Raw genomic sequence first — 20,250 nt, forward strand, 5'->3', positions numbered from 1 at the left:
CAAAACCTGCTCGCTGCAATTTTGGGCAACACTCTCCACCAAGATCATGTCATCACCGGGGCCTCTAGTCACGAAGGCCTGAAGGCAACGCCAAGGCTGACACCCAAGCTCGCGACTACGCCAACCGAACGGGGACTCACAGCCGATACATGTACCCCCTTTCGACCCACTATTCTACGCGCCTTGACACCTTACGGCTCAGTCGACGCATCTACCACCCTTCCTCACAAATACCTTTTTTTTTTCGCCTGATGCCGACACGCTCCGCTGAATTCAGGCTCTCACTTTCCTCAACTTCCAGCATGTACGCCGCCTCCCCAGAACACTATATACGAATGCAAGCCCATGGTGCGCCGCCACCTCTATCCTTCTCCATATCACATGGACATGCACCCATAAACCACATTACCCAAAGCCGCCCATTGCGGCCTCGGAGCAGTAGGAGGTGCCCCGCTGACCAGCGCCACCCTGGATAGCCATCTCAGATTTTTTTTTTTTTTTATGTGTAATAAAGTTGTTTCCATCCATCCGTCCAACCATCCATCCATCCGTCCGCTGGCGGCTTAGACTGAAAACTCCACCGGCTTTATTTCCTTCCTTCCTTCCTTCCTTCCTTCCTTCCTTCCTTCCTTCCTTCCTTCCTTCCTTCCTTCCTTCCTTCCTTCCTTCCTTACCAAGTGCATTTATAATGATAATTTCCCTGCAAAAAAACCGCCGACAGAATCGGAAATTACGGAAACCACTGATAACATCTGACATTCGCCGTGAAATAAACGCGAAGCATGATAGGTTGCATGACAAACTCTTGACCATTCGCAAACCTGATGTTTTGGAAAGATTAAAGTTTCGAAATGTATTGCAAAATGCTGGACAGCGTGAATAGCACACTATTAAACATTTATTCGCAGTCTGTCACACGATATCCCACTGAAATCTCACGTAAATGATATTGTGCTGTGCGCCAGACAATTCGCTAGTACATTTGAAGATTTCTTTAAAGATACGGCTGCGAAAAGGGTGTCATCTGATGCGGCTAACTACATATGTGAGCACTTGAAGCACCAGCTACGAACTGGATGATTTGATCTACTTAAGTGTACATACAACTTCGTACGATGCACGAATCCGTGGGGACATACTTAATATGCGTGGAAATTTTAATCACCGTTTGAATCCATTTAATACAGTGCGATAGAATATCAAAGTATGCCACAATGTGCTATAATAGGAAAGTGTTTTGTTTTAACGGACTACGGGAATGCTCGACGCTACTTGAATAGGATTTTTTGTTACTGCGGTTCATTTTACGATTCCATTCGTCCTACATTATGAGCCTTAGTTTTAACTTCATTATTGTGCATAAAATCGTCTGATGAGTTTTTCCACACAAATGTTGCAAATATCAGAGTTCCGTTCAGTGTTTGATGTTAACAGATGCTATAAACATATTTCTATTTTTCCTGTTTTATATCCCCTATTTCCTGGCCTGTGGTGCAATTCTTCCAATAAAATCGGTCTTATTTTACGATAATTTTAATGTGCCAAGCATTCAGCTATTTTTGTTTGTGTTGTATGTGGCCGATGCTGCCATTGCTTCAAAGAGGATAATGCAGGCTGGTTAAACCTTCTGCGGGCAGTTTTTCTTGCAGCTCCTCTCCCTCTGCAAATGCACCCAGTGGGGCAACAATGTTATTGGTTTCATCTACGATTTGTATACAGTAAAAGAATAAGATTTTATTCGCATGTGGTGTATATCATAATATACAAAAAGATGTCTTCATTCTGCCCTGTATACACGGTTTTGTGGAACGTTTTTTGTTCAGTTTGTAAACGACAAAACCGAGTTCAATATTGCGAATGATGCCGACGACAACGCCTACGTCGTCTGATTGGCTGAAAGCTGATAGCTGAAAGCTGATAACATTTATTTTTAGTTTCCTAAACAGCAGTAACAAACGCAGAATCTTTTCATTTCATTCAAAACGACCTCGAGTGAAATGCGTTATGTGCTAGCAAAGCATGGCGGAAGATGGCAAAGTCACGTGAGAATTCGAGTTATGCTTTAAATGCAACTAATTTGACACCATTTGTCGGAAATACACCTACGGTCAATTAGAGCGTTTGGAATATTTAGGCGCAGCTCATATACTCGCTGTGTCCTCGTCGTCCCCATTTTTTCAGCGGAGTTGAATCAACTGCAGGACAAATGCGTTTCTGTTGACTTCTGACAATTGCAGTTTTGTACCAGCAGCGGCTAGCTCGATCGCTGCGCGCGTTCATGAGTAGCGCTACAACTATGAGCGCGCCAAAAAGTGCGGGAACCCCCACTTAACCTCCGCTAACCTCCGCTAGAGTTACTGTAGCATACCCAGTAACTCTAACCTCCGCAACCTCCGCGAGCTGTGGGCGCCCTCTGCTGAGAGAAAGCGGAGTGGCAAAATCTGCTTTCGAAACGTCGGGCAGGAGAGGGCAGCACAAGCGGAATTGTTTTTCCCCGACGGATGAGTCAACAAGAGCAAGAGCAAGTTTTGTTTTGTTTGCAGCAGTGGGCAACGTACAGCGGTTGTTGCTCCGTTGGTTCCGCTAACAGCATCACAGACACATGGGTTTGAAGTTCAATGCTTGCGAGCTCAGAAGAGCTGACTGTCGGTTCATTTGTGAGCTGCAACGGGACGTTCGCACCTAGTAAAGGCTAGCAGCTTGAGCGTGAACTCAGTCAGCGCTGTCATTACTTTAGGGTGTAACGACCAGCAGTTATGTTTGTTTCCGTACGTGCAAACTCTACTCCTGTGTGCATACGATTCAACCAATCACCATTTTTTGCAATGGTCAAACGCGGCAAAATATATTTGTGGCAAGTTACACAGAAGCGCGATCGGATACTGAATTTTCGGTACGGAGGCATGCATCTCGCCGACATAATTTGCGTATGACACATGCAGTTGACTTTAATAAGACAAATTACTTTGCGAAATAGACCTAAAAGTTTAACACTGTCTTCGAGGGTTGCCTGATTAGCCAAGCTTGGTCCCAAGAAGCCGTGTTTACGACGGCAACAACAAAGAAAGGGTGGGGTGAAGCATACGCACCGTCCTCCCCGTGGGAAACGGTATAGCCAAAGAATCCATTCTTCTGCGAGTCGGCAGGCGCTGGTGTTGTCTAGCGCCCGCCAACCGCTATGAGGTCCAAAAGAGGCCAGCCTTCGCGTTCGCGCACCTTCGTGGCTGACCGCGCGGCGCTGATATGCTCAAATACACCTCAGCCGGCCGTTGGCGCCAGCCGCGACGACTCTCCTCCCCGGGTGACGGTACGATTGCGCCACTAGTAGGCAAGCGCGAGAGCGCGCGGCGCACCCTCTCTGAGAGGGAAATAAAAAGCGCGGCCGCGGCACAGCCGGAGTCACCACTTACGGTGAGACTAGCGTCAGCCTTTAGTGCCCCGCAAACTTGCTGTTTCTGGAAATCTATCCGGCGCTTCTGCATTACCTGCATGTGTACGCAATTCGCGTGTTTTATGCACAACTCTGCACACTATAGGTGTCCTACAGTTGTTTTTGTGAAAGGTGAAATCAGGAAGAAGTTGAATCTTCAATCTGCGGGGAAGCGCCCTTACTCCGAGGGTTGCATTGCGCAGGCTACGCAAGTCAGTGCAGAGCCCATCCTTCAGTTCGTAGTTATATACTTAAAATGCCAGGAAATGCCTTTTCTAGGCTTCCATGTATTGAAAACTGCTGTGGGAACTTTCACTCGTGCGTTTCAGGGTATACCCTACGAGCTTCAGGCTCAGCTTTTAATATGCACTTTACAACCTGAAAAACGAAAAAAAGAAACTGCGTTGATATCGAAATGCAAGTTTTGACATCGCTGTTCAATCCCCTAACAAGAACAACGCTTCACTCGCACTTCCCCAATAACACGATGTTAGTTTTCCTCAGAATGTGCGTGAGCTGCAACTGTTGTTTGGACCACCAAACTTTCGTATCGAAAAACAGTGCGTATTCCAACCGAAATTTATTCGTCAGTTTCTTTCTCTGCATACGCAGCCACGTGAGAGCCATGCGCATTCTAAGCTTTTAACGCTTTCTACTGGTTTAGAATCGCCGACACTGACCGCCAGCGGAAGTGCGTTTTTTTATTTTCATATCTGGTGATTTTAAATTGCTCACAGTAATCTAGCCGCATTTAACATTCTGCGTCTCGGAGTGTCTTTCTTATAAGATCGAGCTCTCTTAAACGGGATTACATTCGATTTTGTGCATCTTAAACTCATTGTATCTTAATATCTTGCCAGTCTGTTGAAAACGTTACCGTTATGATGACGGAACTTGCGGATGTGGACGGGCTAGAAACTATTTCCGACCATTCTGCATTTATTTTCTGCAAAACGTGTAAGTCTTAGTTCGTTCCGACTTCCATGCAGACGCGTTTCCCCGCATAACGCTGGTTCTAATATGGCGTCACACTTTACGATGACTGCTGTCTTCCCAACGGATGTGCTACCCTAGTCTATGTGCGGTCTAAGGGAAAAAGACACGCTTCGAATGCCCGGCAAAAACAACTTCCATTCTTTGGCTACCCACGGATGCCATGACCTGCGTGGGAGTTGAGCGGATGCGCACTATGTTGTTGTTTCACAAGTTTCGTCCACTCTCTTCTCGCCAATGAGCGTCTGATTTCCGGTGGACTGTGAAAATTCGAGAGTTGCTGAGAGGCGGGTCCCGACTGAGCCGCGACTCGGAGGGGGGGGGGGGGGGGGGGGGGGAGGAGGATGTCGCGTTGGGCGCTCCTTTGTACGATCGATGGAAAGGGCGACGAACTTTTTCGCTGCCTAGCTCCCTCACCCACTTCTCTCCTCTGAATAAAATAACACAAAAAGATAAAAGCTGCTGAAACTGAAGCTGTACGAACTAAAAAAAAAAAGAATTGAAACCGTATTACTAGTACAGTCGTGACACGTTAATATGAATGACTCGAATTATAGGAAATTTTTCTGAGGGCCAAACTTTTTAATGTATCTAGTCCTCGTTAATATGGAGACTCGCTGTCCGGACAGTGCACAAGGATGAAAAGATGAAAATGTACGGAGCCCAGTGGGACCCACATCTTTTTGTCCCGTTAATACGGACAGCGATAAAAACGAAATCCCGAATGTTCCTGCCAGCTGTTCAGCCCTTGGTATTTTTAGTGCAGAACACCAGCGATAGGCAGTGCGAAAGTGCAAACGCTCCAGTAAAGGCCTTTTCGCTTGATTACGGTTTCATGATGTAAAGTGGCAAGGCGCCTGTTGACGCGCCTTACCATTTGCTGCGTCGCATGAACGGCTGCAAAAAAATTCTTCAGTGTGCTACACTGAAAATCGCGTTCAGCAGCTGTCAGTAGAATGAGTACAGTGTTATTGGGATGTAAACAGTCGTAGTAGGGGATATTTCATCACACCAAAAGGCGCTATCACGCGTCTCATGGACCGCTAGGCGCTCCAAGCGTGATTAAATTTACACCGCATAATTTTCAAGATAATGGCGGCACGAATAAATGCACATGAAGCTTTCAGATAGCCCGCTCACCACTTCACTGCCCGCTACTACGCAGTGAAGAAGTCCGTTATCAGAAGGCGTTTCTTTTTTTTTCATAACATTTTTTTAAGATTTTCATGATTCATTATTACGCACGACTCGTTTTATGGACACTTTCGCTCGGGAACCGAAGTGTCCATATTAACGAGGATCGCCTGTATTGCATAACACTCCTACCTAAGTATGCATGCAGGAATTCATAGATAAGTTCTATCCCTAGGCACTCAACTAGTTTTAATTTGTCGCTTTTTTTATACGACTTGAATCTTCATACGGGATCAAAAAAAAATTTGGTCGATGCTTTTGATTGAATAAAGGAAGGGCCAAGAATTGGAAGACATGACCGAAAATGTTCATTCTAGTTTTTGCATCATTTCAATATCCTGTATTTGTACATATTGCCGCCCTTCCCTTATCCTTTCTTCTATCGCTCCCCCCTTTCTTTCCTTCTCCCTGTCATCTCCATCTCATTTTATTCTCGCTAGCCGCAGCTCAGGTCGATACACAGGGAAGAAGTAGACAGGACGAGCGCGGATGTAGAAGAAATGAATGAACTAACTAGCCCCCCATCGTACACTCCTTCAATGCAGCTCAGGTGCTTCATGTTTCGATGGGAGATGCCGCGGCTAGGAACGTCTGTTCTTTCCATTAGTATTTTTATTTTTTATTAGCAATAAAGAGCCACTAACAGTTTTTACAGCGTTCTATAAGTCTTAAAGAATATCATGTTGTCGCTAGCTGTCCGATAAAGCTTATAAATCGTGCAGATTCGACTGATTTTAAACATGTTTCGTGGGACACTGTTATTCTGCAAGGCTTCCAAAAATTTCCTAGCTAATCTGGCATCAGCACCAACAGTGTTAATAGTGCTGGTCATGACACTCGAAAAAAGTGTGTTCGATACCGATACCCGATGCCCTCAAAAATTCTATTTCCGATACAAATACAAGACACCATAGCAAAATTGATTTCTGATACAAATATTCTATACTGTGTCGTCGATACTTCGATATGAAATCGTTAGTATTAATAAAGCTGTTAATATGATTTACTAAGCTAAGAATTTTTTCCGTGGTTTCAATTTCAATTTCAATTTTCAATTTATTTTCGAATTTCTTTTACAGGAAATACAAACACTTTTTGGACCCATAGCCAGCGGCTAGTTCGGGTCCAAGTACACGAAACACGTAAAAGCAAATTCAAAAACGGCGGACATATACAGAAAAGCGTAAGCGTTGTACAAGATTAAAAGCAAAGCAGTCTAAATAACACTGGTAGATAACATTCGGCGCGGCAAAAGAAAGAAAATAGCTTTGAAAACATGACATGCAAAAAGAACTTTCGGACATCAAGTGTTAGTAAAAACTATCGTGTTACATACAAAGTACATAATAACAGAAAACTGTGACGAAAAAAGAATTTCAGGTTAAATCAATTATTTCAATTAAGTGTTTTTTAAACATACCAGCAAAATTGTGTGAGTTTTTAAGAGAAATGGGTATCGCGTTCCAAATTTTTACCCCAGCAGACTCCACTAAACGCTCACCATATACATTGCGGATGGTAGGGAGGTTGAAATTGCCGAAAGAGAGGTTTCTAGTGGACCGAAGCGGGAGATGTAGTATTGATGCATGAAAAGGGTGGTTGTGTCTTACTATGTTGTGAATACATACAGAGATTTTTGATCGGTACAATGAATCAAATGGAAGGATCATTGACTTGCGGAATAACGGTTTGCTGTGCTCATAACGGTTGGACTTGTTTATTATTCTTAATGCACGTTTTTGAAGACGGATAATAGGATTTAAATACGTATGGTAAGTTCCACCCCATGCTTCGACACAGTATGATAGATGGCTTTCGATGAAGGCAAAATAAAGCATTCGTAATGTAGAGATGTCAAATAATTCCTTAACCTGATGAAGAGCATGACATCCAGATGCCAACTTCCCGCAGACTGCCTCAATTTGGTGTTGCCAGTGTAAGTGGCTGTCAAATGTGACACCAAGATATTTAAATGAAAATGTGTGTTCTATTAGTACATTATTTACAAGGATTCTGACATCAGTTGGGGCGATTAGTTTTCTTCTTGAATGGAATATCAGGTATTTAGTTTTTTTCGTGTTTATTGTCAGCTTGTTAGCTGAGAACCATTTCGCTATTTTATGGACTTCTTGATTCGCTTTTTCCTCTAGCTCTTTCATTGTATCTGCCGTTATAATTAAACATGTATCATCAGCATACATCAGAAGTTTTGAACAGCCAATAAATGAAGGTAAGTCATTAACGTATAAGGAAAACAATAATGGACCAAGTACGGATCCTTGCGGTACTCCAGTGTAAAGCTTGTGCGGTGAGGATGTAAAGGAATTCATTACCACAACTTGTTCACGGTCAGTGATATAACTAGTGAGTAGGTCGGAAATATTATGACGAAAGCCGTAGTGTTTTAGTTTTGTTATCAGTATAGAATGATCAACTGTGTCGAATGCCTTTTTTAAATCCAAAAATATTACTCCAACTAACATGCCATTGTGCAAAGCCGTGTTAATTTTCTGGGTAAGTGACAGAACTGCTGTGGAAGTTGAATGGTGTGACCTGAAACCATGTTGTTGTGTAGTGAGGATACCGTATTTATCTAAAAACTTGTTGAATCTGTTTGCAAGAATTTTTTCAAAGATGTTATTAATTGTGCTAAGAAGAGATATTGGCCTGTAGCAATTTGCGTCGTTCCGGTCACCGTCCTTATATACTGGTACTACCTTCGCTGTTTTCAATGCAGACGGATACTTGCAAGCATTAACAGAATGGTTAAAAAGCGAGTACAAGACGGGACCAAGGATGTCAAAATTTTCTATCACAGCCCTATTGCTTATGCCGTCTAAACCTGTCGCTTTATTCGTCGGCATCGTTAAAACAACAGACTGTATTTCTTCTAGTTCAATTCGGAACAAAACAAAACTATTTGGAATCTTAGACTCAAGGTCTATTACATTTAAGTCCTGTAGGTTCTGCGCTAGGAGTGGGCCCATAGAGGCGAAAGTTGAGTTGAAGTGTTCCGCTGTCCCCCTGTCTACTGTTTCAGGGAGTATATGCGGAGCCTGTTTACTACCCACAATGTCTTTGAAAATGTGCCAGAGTATTTTTGAGTTTCCATTTGCCCTCTCTATGCGTTCTCTGTAAAATTCTCTTTTACGAGCCCTCATCATCGTTACCGACTTGTTACGCATCTCCTTAAATTGAAGCAGGTAAAAGTCGTTCTCTTTTTTATGCTTCCATTTCTTGTACCAGTAGTCCTTTTTCTTTAAAACTTCAAGAATGGGCTTATTCATCCAGGGACAAATTGGTATGCTGCGAGAGCGACCTTTGATCTTTTCAGTACTGTTTGATATCGCACCTGTAAGAATATTAATAAAGTTTGAAAATTCGGTGTCAACATTCTCGTGATAAATCTCATCAAAATTTACTGATAAAAGATTGTCACGCAATAGTTGGTAGTTTATCTTGTTAAGGCGGTGAGAAAAATAGGTTTCTGCTTTTGGCAAATTATCTATGTCGACAAATATGGGAAGGTGGTCAGACAAGGGGTCATCGAAAACATCAGCAGTAATACCTGTGGTGAAATTAACGAGTGCATGATCAATTAACGTTGCTGATGTGCTCGTAACACGAGTAGGTGTCTTGATAATATTTTGAAAGGAAAAAGACTTGAGTAAATATGCGTAATCGCTGTGATTTGCATTGTTCATATCAATGTTTATATCTCCCACAATAAGAATGCGTTTGTTTGGCTTTCGTGTCAGGAAGGATAAAATTGCTTCAAATTTATCAAGAAAAGAAGCTTGGCAAGAATTAGGAGGCCGATAAACGACACCAACTATGAGCGAGGGTTCTAAATGAATAAAGAGGGCTTCAATAAAAGAAGTGCTACATGTGACATCATGCAAGACAGAGAAATGTTGACCTGCTTTTACAAAAAACGCAACGCCACCGCCGCGAGTGGAAGACAGACGAGGATGAGATGTCATCGTGTAACCTGGAACGACTACACTCTCTCCTTTTTTCAGCCACGTTTCTGTTGTTGCGATTAGGTGAAATGTTTTTTTTTGTAATGATAGAAAGGTGATAAGTAGATCTATGTTTTTTCGGATACTTCGAATGTTACTGTGAAAGACGGAAATGGTTTTGCTGCCATCCGTTAGCGATGCCATGAGGGAACTGGTTTGTTAGGGAATAGGAAAAGATACAGCTAAAATACTTTGTCGAGGTCTTCTTCGCAAGTCACATGAATGACCCGGGAAGTTTCTGTTTTCCGTAACAGTATTTTGCCTTCAGAAACCCATGCAAAGCGCCACTCATTCTCTCGTTTTGCCTTGATGGCCTTTCTGCAAGGCTTCCAAAAATTTCCTAGCTAATCTGGCATCAGCACCAACAGTGTTAATAGTGCTTAATGTGTTAATAGCACCAACAGTGTTAATAGTGTTAATGTGTCATATCAAATACACTTTTAGTGTATTTGATATGACACATTGTATTTATAATGGTTTAAACGCATCCGGCCCCACGAAAGCTACAGTGTCGGCGCAGCTGACTTCTTTAACACTTTAGCAATGGAAGCCGTAGTTAGTTGAAACAGTTACTTCCATCAGCAGCCTAGCGCAATTATTCAATTTTTTAAAGCTAATGTTCCTCATGCGAAACGATCTTTGAGCAGTTGACTACAAACGAATAAACTTGAAACTCTTTCCGATGCTCTTGGTTTGTTATTTCCCCAGAACTATGTTTAACAGGCGTTTGGAGCTGAACGTTCTTTGTTAATGGCGAGCGGTAAAACAAGGAATGAAGGGGCTAACTGTTTTTGCTAGGCAGGACATATCTCGACAATCTCTGTCATTTATATTTCTTTTTTACTTAGCGGTAGTAAGTAACAGCATTTCCTCGAACCGCTGGTCTGAAAGAGTCCCACGATGCGGCTGGGCTTTAGTCGAAGCAAATGGACAAAGCCTCTCTACAGGAGCTTACGAGCACGCTGCCGTGTGATTGTATTTTACTAAAGTGCCTTTTCTCAACGGATGACAATGAAGCATAGTCACGCCCATTTGAGGATCCTCGAGGTATAGTAAAGAGACCCAACTTTCGCTAGCGGTTTTTGAGTGCAACGACCTGTTGCATCGTTGCTCCCCCAAGCGAAAGCAATGCGTCAGCTAATGCATTTGAAGCTGCCGGCGCTGATGATACCATTGACAGGCGTATGGAAGAGCGCATGATCTTTATCATTTTTGCAACGTTAACATAAAAAGTTCTGTAAGCTGCTGAGCTTGAAGGTGAAAGTTTTCTATTTCTGTTGGCAGCCACGGGAATTTGAAATAGGGATGAAGGGGTGTTGGTTATACCATAACGCTGAGCTTTTCTTCTCGTCCCTCATGTCATCGATTATGCAGAAGCGCAACATATATGTCGTCTATCTGCCAAACAACCAAAGTATGAAGGAAGTCGACTGACCGGGCAGATCGTCTCTTGTTGTTCTCTTCCTTTTCTTCCCGTTCCCTTCCTTCTTCCCCTTTTTCAGTGCGCTACCGACTGAGCAAACGCTAATGTCGTGACCCGCAGCAGCCTCAAAATATGAGGCGCACTTCTAGTTTTGAGTATCTTGTATTGTTAAAATACGTGAGACACTAAAAATGTATTTTCAGTGTCGATACGCCGACAGTTTCATTTCTGGCGAGTGATACCGATCCATTGAAAGACATTATCTAACATACATTATCTTCGATAGTGCCCATACCCGGTAAATATATGTGAATTTTTTCTTCATTAAGGTTATAAAATTACCAAAGTAAGAACTGTTCATTGCGCTTATTGCAGAAAAATGATATTTGAAGTTCTGAATGAGTTAGGTTTGGTACCCTCTTTCAAGCATTCTTTTTTTTTTTTTTTGTGGTGATGAAGTTGGGAGGTGAATATGTTTCCTTGCCTTTCATGGAGAAATGAACTAAAGACTGAAAAGAACTGTTAGTTGTACTGAGCGCTTTTTTTTCTTCATGTCATCGCTTTCCCTGGGCGTTTCGCTCTAATTCGTGTCCGCATGAGGTCACAGCTCTTCCTGCGTACTTCCGTACGGATATGTGCGTGCAGTATATGGCGTTAGGCATTACGCGTGTATATGTCGAGGATGCGTATTATTCGTGGCCTACAAATGTTGTTGTTACGTCATAACCTCTCTGTCTCTCGCCTTAATTTGCTTGTGCATATCGGCGTGGAAGCGGACGCCCAGTAGTTCGATACGCGGCAGTTCAACGCCATGCTCCTTTAGGGAGGACAACTGGCGATGTTTCGATGCTGGTGAAGTTAGAGCTCCTCGGCAGAAAGGACCTTTTGGATTCCTGAGCTAGTCGTACGTAGCCTCGAATTCCTATGCGCGCTTGCTTTAGCTTTGTTTGCATCGAGCAGATCTCCACAGGATTAACATCTCCAGTTTTCCGCGCCGTTAGAGTTAACACAAAACCGTGATGCGAGGAGCTTGACGCATTTTCTGGTTGTTACGAATCGTCAAGTGGTGAGCTTTGCTTCGTTGACATTCATGTGAACTTTCAAACTGTTTTTTGCTACAAACATACTAGCGCGTCGCAAGTACCTGTTTCATTCATAACCGTCGCGCGACCTAGTACCAAGGTGATATCCGTGGACACCATAAACTTCGAAGAAACTTCGCAATGTATGCTATATTTTCTTGAGGCCTTTGAAACTAACATCAATTGTACATACTCCCTACTTATATAATTCCGGCAGGCTCCAAGCATTACGCATATTGACACGCCGATTAGTAGGCTGTTAATAATATCACAGCATTCACAGAATAGATCTTCATTTATTTCTGAGGCGCGCGATGCTCACTGTGTTCGTTGAAAAGAGGGCATAGCTTAGTGCGATTTAAGAAAGGGACTCGGTAAAAAACGGACGTGCTGTGTCCAAACGGCACTGTTCTTTTGGTTGAGATGAGATAGGATTAATTTCAGTACTCCCATAATCTCGAGAAAACTGGCCGCGACGCTCATTAAAGTGCACAAGCTTCTGTCCAAGCTAACACTACTGGACAAGCGAACACCCCGACGAACGTTTGACTTCGGTCTGCGGAGCTACAGAGATGAACAAGCACGTTCGCGCCAGCCTGGGTCATGTTTTCCTCATCGGCACCGCTCTGACTGGTCTGTTGTTGTTGCTTCCAATTAGCGTCAGTCGCAAGTTTCGCGAGGTGTTCCTAGTCCGCGTGTACGCGATAAGTCAGGCGCTCTGGGGGGACAGCCTGGCAGCGGTGAGACGTCGCGTCGTGGCCCGGCTGGACGACCTCGACTCCCACGACCCACGGCTGCGGTCCCGAGACTTGCTGCGAGTCCTCGAAGTGGGCGCCGGCCCTGGAGCCAACTTGCCGTTCGTGCGACGCCGCATCCAATACTGGAGTTTGGATCCGAACCGGGAGTTTCGCGCCGACTTGTTCGAGGAAGTCAAGCGGAACCCAAAGGTACGCGAGAAAATTCGCACCATGGTGATGTCTCTCTCGATCTCTCTCTTTTTTTTTTGGGGGGGGGGGGGGGGGGGGGGGGGAATAACTCTTTGCTTGGCAGAGTTGAATGGCTTCTGTACATATCGGGTTAGTAGCCGGTGCATGGTCTTTCGGCAATTGCTCCGGCTGAGTCATTCCTTGGGTTGAATGTGTTCTTACCACTGTCCCATAAAGCTAGTGCCTTCTAAAAAAATTAAAATAGTATTTTTGCCGCTGCTTGCCGCTCATTTCGGCAACCCTCAGGGTACACAATGCGAGAGAAGTCGTCGAACAAAACGTTAATTCTCCGCAGGTTACACAGGAGTGTCTCATGCAAGTGGCCATACCAGAATGAAATGATACACATCACCCACGACAACACAACTGACGCACAGCGGTGACTGGTGCGTTGAGTCTTTTGCAGCCGTACCGGAGTGTAGGCGGAGCTGTGGTGCATGCAGTCTATCAATGAGAGTATAGCTCTCACGCGACAAGCCTCGTGTGACGCGTGTATGCTGCAAACGCAGCCGAAGTGAAGAAAAGTGGTGTACTACTAACTTTTGTGTGAAGCTGCCGTTTTTTGGGAGAGCCACTGAAACTCAATGGGACCGAGATTCTTGGGCAAGAAGGTCTACAGCCGTGTTACCAGCGTCTCCAACGTGTGATTGCGGGCACCGAAAGCGAACTGTAAATCCTTTGATTTGTAGTTTCCTCGGCCATGTCAGAGAGAAGAGGCAAAATTCATCCGCGATATACTTTGGCACTAATGTTCCATCCTGGGGAATGTAACCTTTTCAGATAATTTGAAGAGCGAAGTGTGGAGAAAAGGGAATGTGGGCGGAGTTTCAGGGTATTTTAAGACTCAGGACCACAGCGAACTAGCAACAAGAGACAAGAAAAGGACGCAGACACAGGCATTACTACCTAACAGCGTCATTTATTGCCTAGACCTGGCTTATAAAGACACCACGCTCGTGAAGACACAAGGAAAGAAAACAACTCACGCATCCGTAGCACGATTATCTCTCCTGCTCTCCTTTTTCCCCTCCAATCATTCATGTTGGTAGTGGTGCTCAGAAACCACAGTCATTTTTTGATTGCACTTACGGAAGGCTTAAACGTGCGTGCCTTCGTGGTGCACGACTTTGATACATCTGAAGCTGGTCGGCTTAAAAGAGTAGTGACTCCAACTTCGGCTGAATCTTCGGTCATTGCGAAGTCGCTCAAACATATTTCTGTGAGCCACAGAGTGTCGTGAATCTGTCTGACTCCAAGTCTAGAGCTGCGTGCTCATTGACTTCGGAGCAGTAACTGATAGAAAACCCATGGCGAAAATTGATCGCTAAACGACACTGATGTCTCCGCGCAAGTCCCTGCATAAAAATAGAACGCTAGTGACGACTGTTGCTGAGAATCTGTGATAGGTCAGGTAGAAAAAGGTGACTGAAGCTCGCAGCGATTTTTTTCAAGCTTATAACTCAGCGTCATTTGCACACGATCGGAAGAGCCAACAAGTAACGCAAGGAGCATGTATGTTTGTGAAGCGTTCCAGCGAATCACTTCATTATAAATTCTGAAATATTGCAACATGTGCGGATGGTAACAACACCGTCAAGTTATCTGAATAACCGTTTGTATCCAGGCAACTAAGTTCCCTGCAGATTGCACCTTGAAAGCCAAAGTGGACCCATACCAGAAGCCACTGAGATCAGAGTCCTCGGACTCTCTATTCACCAAAATCGTCGCGCTGGCACAACCCTAGCCAAGCTTCGCAAGGTTGGCGACCAAGTGGGCCGCATGGTCCGCCGCGTCTCCAACAAGCGTGGGGGCCTCAGAAGTAAGGATGCGATGCGACTCGCCCATGCTTTTGGTACGAGTAGAATTCTTTATTCGACTCTATACCTGCTCTCGCGCAAGCATAATGAAGACATACTGGAGGTTACTCTGCGCAAGATGATCAAGAGGGTTCCTTACCTCCCGGTCTCTACCTCCAATGCGAGGCTTCTTGCATTGGGGGTGGTGAACACCTATCGGGAGCTGCGCGAGGCGCACCTCACTAATCAATTCACCCGTTTTGCCCAGACTGTCCCCGGTCGTCGCCTTCTGGACCGGCTATGTATACAACACGACCATAACATTGAGGAAAGCGTACGAGTGCTCGAACTATTGAGAGCCGCCCTCCGAGTTCGACCCCTTCCTACCAAAACGGAGAAAGACCGCTATGGACGGCGTCAGGAGGAGGAGGAGGAGGAAAACTTTTATTCCTATTTACAGTGAGAGGTCGATGGGGCGAGCCGGAAGGGCCCGCCCCTTACAAACACTAGGAGGGATCCCTAGTCCGGGATCCCTGTAGCTTCCGCAGCGGCCCGGGCTCTAGCTACCAATGCCTGTTGGGCATGGAGTTCGGAGCAGCCGCGCAGGGCAGCTTCCCAGTCCTCTCGAGTGGGGTGGAGGTGGGGTGGGTAGGCAGGATTGGAAGGGCATGCCCACACCATGTGGTAGGTGTCCGAAAACTCCCCCTCACAGTGTGGGCACGGCGTCAGGCGCGGGCGAATGCCCTGAACCGCCACTATGGCTCCAAACACAGCGTTTTTTACGTAGACGTTGCGGGCCCACATCATTCCAGGGGAGGATGGTACATGGCCGCAGTCAGTCACGAGGAAAGACAGGTGGACGGCCTCACTTTTAAGGCCCCTAGCGCAACCCACGCGGAGGAGGCAGCAACCGCCCTGGCTGCCTCCCACCCTCAATCTGAATTCATCTTATCCGGCTCGCGAGGGGCCTGTCAGAATTATGAGCTAGGCTGGATAACGCCTACAGCACAAAGAATACTTCGAAGACCAGCTCGGGATCAGGACGCCACAATCCGATTTCTCATTTGGACTCCAGGTCACCAGGGTTTACTATAGGGAACGAGGCCGCCAACTCGAACGCCCGCGCACCCGGCCCCCGACATAGACCCTCCCGATCTGGATCAGGACACCTATCCTCTTTTAACATTCAGTGGTATATCCGCTCATTACCGGGACTTGCATCGTCAATGCCCGGCTCTTCTCAAGGGGCTAGGAAAAGTGCGCGAAAGAAAACTTCTTATCTTCTATACTGATATTCTACTGTGCCCGACAGTACTCAAACATTTGGATCCTTCCTCTCTGACCTCTGCTATTTCTTTGGGGTGGTAGCTGGCGCCTGCCACATGGTCCGGGCGTGCCAGCGAAATACTTCTCTTCCAGTCCTAATGCATTCCCCTACTCGAGAGGACTGGGAGGCGGCCCTGCTCGGCTGCCTGGACCTAACGGCCCAACAAGCCATGGTTCAGCGAGCTCGTGTGGAGGTCCAGACCAATGTCCACCTAGTATTGTAAGGGGAGCGGCCCACTTGAGGCTGCTTCCCTGTCAATCTCTCTGTAAATATTATTACATGCTTTTCGTCATCATCTAATAAACCACTGGAAGCAAACATGCGTTATGGGTTAGCCGTGCGTGCAGTACCGTGTTGGGCGGAACCCTTCGACATACTGTCCGATGCAGCTTATCTCAGCAAAAATCGATGTCATGAAAAAAAGTGAGAAAAAAGCACTAGGCAAATACCCCCCCCCCCCCTCCCCCTTAATCATTACCTGTTAATCTGTCTTTGCTTTCTTGGGCCATTTTCTCTCATTCCATCTGCCCTATCCATTTATGTATTTGTGTTGTTTCTATCGGCTGCACATCACGCTAATAATAATAAAATGAATCATTTTTAAATAAACCATTACTAACATCACCACCATTCAAAGGGTGTGCACTTCCACCGCAGAATATTCTTTTATGACATGGCCGCGAAGTTCCTGAGACTGAGACACTGATTCTCAGATAAATCCGCTGCTCCACGTTCTCAGGTGGAGATGCAGCGCTCGATCGTCGGCTACGGGGAAAATATGTGCGAGCTGCCGGACGGCCACTTCGATGCGGTGCTCCTCACCTACGTCCTGTGCTCTGCCACCGACGGCCGAAAGCTGCTGCAGGAGTGTCGCCGCGTCCTGGCCAAGGTGAGCGGCAGGCAGCGCCTCGTGGAGCCGTTGTGCAAGAAACCGCGTCCGATAACACAGAGCGCGACACGGGTGTTTGGTCTACGGGCCAGGTGCATGACTCTGCGACAATGCGCGCCACGATGGGCTTTGCTGGCACCTTCCCAAAGGCTCTGTTTTTTTTTTTTTTTGTTGCTGGGATTCTGTGTTCCTTTGCGTTTCTTGACCTGTACTGCTGCGTCTGAGCATCTGCTTTTGGACAGACGTTTTTGGGCAAAAATGTTCGCGCAAAGAAGGAAGAGGGTACAAAAAATAAACCCAGGACTCAGCTGAGCTTAATATGGCAGACCTGAGCTATAAGGATGCGAAACTGTTGCATTCGAATTTCCTTTAGAAATTAGTTTTTGTTGGTCAGCGGTTCTTTTAGTGTGTGGCAGCGCCTGAGGCCAGAGACAGAAATTGAGCGCCCTCACTTTCTTTAGCATCAGTCGCGAAACCGTCTTCATCTTTGTGAATTACTAAGAGCACATTTTGAGGCATAATTACTTTTGTGCAGAGTATGCTCGGTAGGTAACATTGTGTAATGGTGGTCATCGTTACCCTGAACATGTGAGCTCGCTTCTTTAGGTGGTAGCGCAGTACTAAATCGCAAGATTCAAAAGACCTTCGCAAGTGCTACGAAAACCCGGGCGGCAGATGACACTGTCCTACAGCAGATGGCGCGGGAGCGTCTCAGGGAAGTGGGGCTCGTGAGAGGCACGCGAAGCCGCGTTCACGGTAACCATGATCATTTGTGTATTCCGCTGTTTAGGTGTCTTGTATCACTGGTGTAAACGCTTGTATATTTAGGAAAAAACATACGATAAAGTTTAGGCGTTTTCAGAGTTTGGAATGGGCGGACATTTGCGCTGCTTACTTATAACGATGTGCTGCAAGTGCTATGCTTGAGTTCTCAAGTTTCCTAGCGCGAAAGAAAAAATAATTCTTTCGTAACCTCATTGTAAAAGAAAAAATATAAGCAGGCCTGGCTCAGAATTTCAAAGATTTTCTTCTGAAAAGCATTGAATTTAGTTAGGGCAATCAATTCAAAAACGAACGTGCAATTAATGTTGGCTAACGCTGCAGAACTTACGCTTTGTTTTTCCTTCTATGAAATACCCCCCCCCCCCCCCCCCCCCCATAAAAAATAAAACAAGCTGTTGGAATAAATGTAAGAAGTGCAGGAGTACTTCGAGCAGTTTTCACTTTCCAGAGCTTGTAACATCAGCGAATATGGAAACAGGAAACCGAAATAACGAACAGCACCCAGCAACAAAATGACCGGGAAAGCTGATTTGCACTTTACAATTAACCTTTTGTAATTTGCGATGTCGATGAAGAAATATTTTCATGGGTCATACCGCGCTGAATAGGCCGATTTTAGTCCACGTCAACGACAGCGCTTCATGTCCAATATATCAATCAGCACATATGTGGTGTGTTAAGACTGGAATATACGGTCGGCTATTTATTTGCACGTTTCTAAAGCATTTCTCTCAGCGCTGCTCGTCAAATATAAGCAAACACTAGCCTGCAAAAAATCGGCCATGACCGATCCATTAGATCCACTTTTTTCTTTTTATTTGATAGTTCTCCGCCCACCACCATTTTTAACTCCAAGTCGAAATGGATTGTAGACATTTTTCATACCTGTTCCCGACTTCCAACTGCGTGAATGTCTGTACTGGACTGCTGATGTCGATTTCAGTAATTTCTACCATATTTAAAATCTACCTACCCATCTTTCTGTCTTGGCTAAATCTAGAATAAGAGTTCCACCTTTTTTTCCACTAGATCGAAGTAGAATAACAATTTCAGATTGGCTTATAACTTTTTTTTATTATTTATCAGCGAGAGCAGCGCATGATATTCGACAGGATGCTAGCGGAAAAGAAGGTGTCTTTCAAAGACATCCCCAGTGAATAAGCTTCTAACATTAACGTCCTTTTTTTTTTCTTCAACTCTTAAGGGCGGGATGCTGCTGTTCAGCGAGCATGTGGGTCATCCTCGGCCGGGGTTGGCGAGGCTCCTTCAGGACCTGGCGACGCCCCTGGCCAAGCGGATCACCTGCGGGTGCCACTTGAACAGGGACAGTGGTCACCTCATACACGAAGCCGGATTCGCACGGGTCCACATGAGCGAGGCCTGCCTTGATATACCTTTCCTCATGAACCGGCATGTGTACGGGTTCGCAGTGGCCTGAACATGGCCATAGAGCGTGGCCACGAGTCTTTTTCTTTGTAAGGCGGCGATCTTTGCTCAATGGATGGAGTGCGGTCTTTGCAATCCTTGAGCGGATAGTCTAATGCATGACGACAGACTGTGCAAGGGGATTTAACGGGCTACGGAGGTTATAACTGCCTGAAGCAAGACTGACACTCTTTGGTTCTGTCTACAGTGACGTCAGCTCGCATTTGTTAGCAAGCGTTAAAGAGACACAAAAATGACTTTAATGAAACTCGAAGTACGCTGTATCTTACCGGTACTCACCTTTGGGGCAGAAACCTGGAGGCTAACAAAAAGGCTTAAATTTAAGTTGAGTACACCGCAGTGAGTTATGGGAAGCAAAATGATAGATAGAGCCAGGAAGATGGCAGTGTGGGTGAAGTCACACCCTAGTCGATGTCATAGAGAAATGGGCATGGACAGGGTATGTAATGCGAAGGAAAGATAACCGATAGTCGTTAAGGGTAACGGAGCGGATACCAAGAGAAGGCAACCGTAGCAACAGGCGGCAAAAAGTTAGGTGGGCGAATGAGATTAAGAAGTGTGCGGTGACAAGGTGACCGCGGCTGGCACAGGAGAGGGTTAATTGGAGAGATTTGCGAGAGGCCTTTGTCCTGCAGTGTGCGTAGTCAGGATGGTTATGATGAAAGTCCGCTGTTGTAACGTCAGGACAGCCTTGGCCTTCTTAACCAGAGCTCTCTGCCATCTACGAAAAAGTTGGAGAGATAGAAAAATGTCTTTATACAGTCCAGCTGAGACCAACAGGTATCCGGTAAGCTAGTTCGCCCATGAAATAGGGCAGTTTGAATCAGCGGTTTGCCACAAAGCCTGGGTAAGGGTGGTTTGGTCGAGGTCGGTAGGTAA

The 20,250-nt window shown here is 45.5% G+C and overlaps 1 protein-coding gene and 1 pseudogene across 2 annotated transcripts in view; one reads left to right on the plus strand and one right to left on the minus strand.

Moving 5' to 3' along the window:
* The window catches only part of LOC149340375 (uncharacterized), a 7,706-nt pseudogene extending 4,384 nt beyond the window's left edge, over positions 1 to 3,322 (minus strand). Inside the window, exon 1 of the transcript XR_016283602.1 lies at positions 3,090 to 3,322. The product of XR_016283602.1 is annotated as an uncharacterized LOC149340375 (transcript). The remainder of the gene's footprint in view (positions 1 to 3,089) is intronic.
* Positions 3,323 to 12,716: 9,394 nt separating this feature from the next.
* LOC149340376 (thiol S-methyltransferase TMT1B-like) lies at positions 12,717 to 19,363 on the plus strand. Its single transcript, XM_089551112.1, has 3 exons — positions 12,717 to 13,091; positions 16,993 to 17,142; positions 19,130 to 19,363. The coding sequence occupies exons 1-3, from the start codon at positions 12,717 to 12,719 to the stop codon at positions 19,361 to 19,363; spliced, it is 759 nt and encodes a 252-aa protein (XP_089407238.1).
* Positions 19,364 to 20,250: the final 887 nt, after the last annotated feature.

Source organism: Amblyomma mixtum, chromosome 6 (genome assembly GCF_055824585.1).
Source record: "Amblyomma mixtum isolate Tamu chromosome 6, ASM5582458v1, whole genome shotgun sequence".
In the NCBI taxonomy this organism is placed as follows: domain Eukaryota; kingdom Metazoa; phylum Arthropoda; class Arachnida; order Ixodida; family Ixodidae; genus Amblyomma; species Amblyomma mixtum.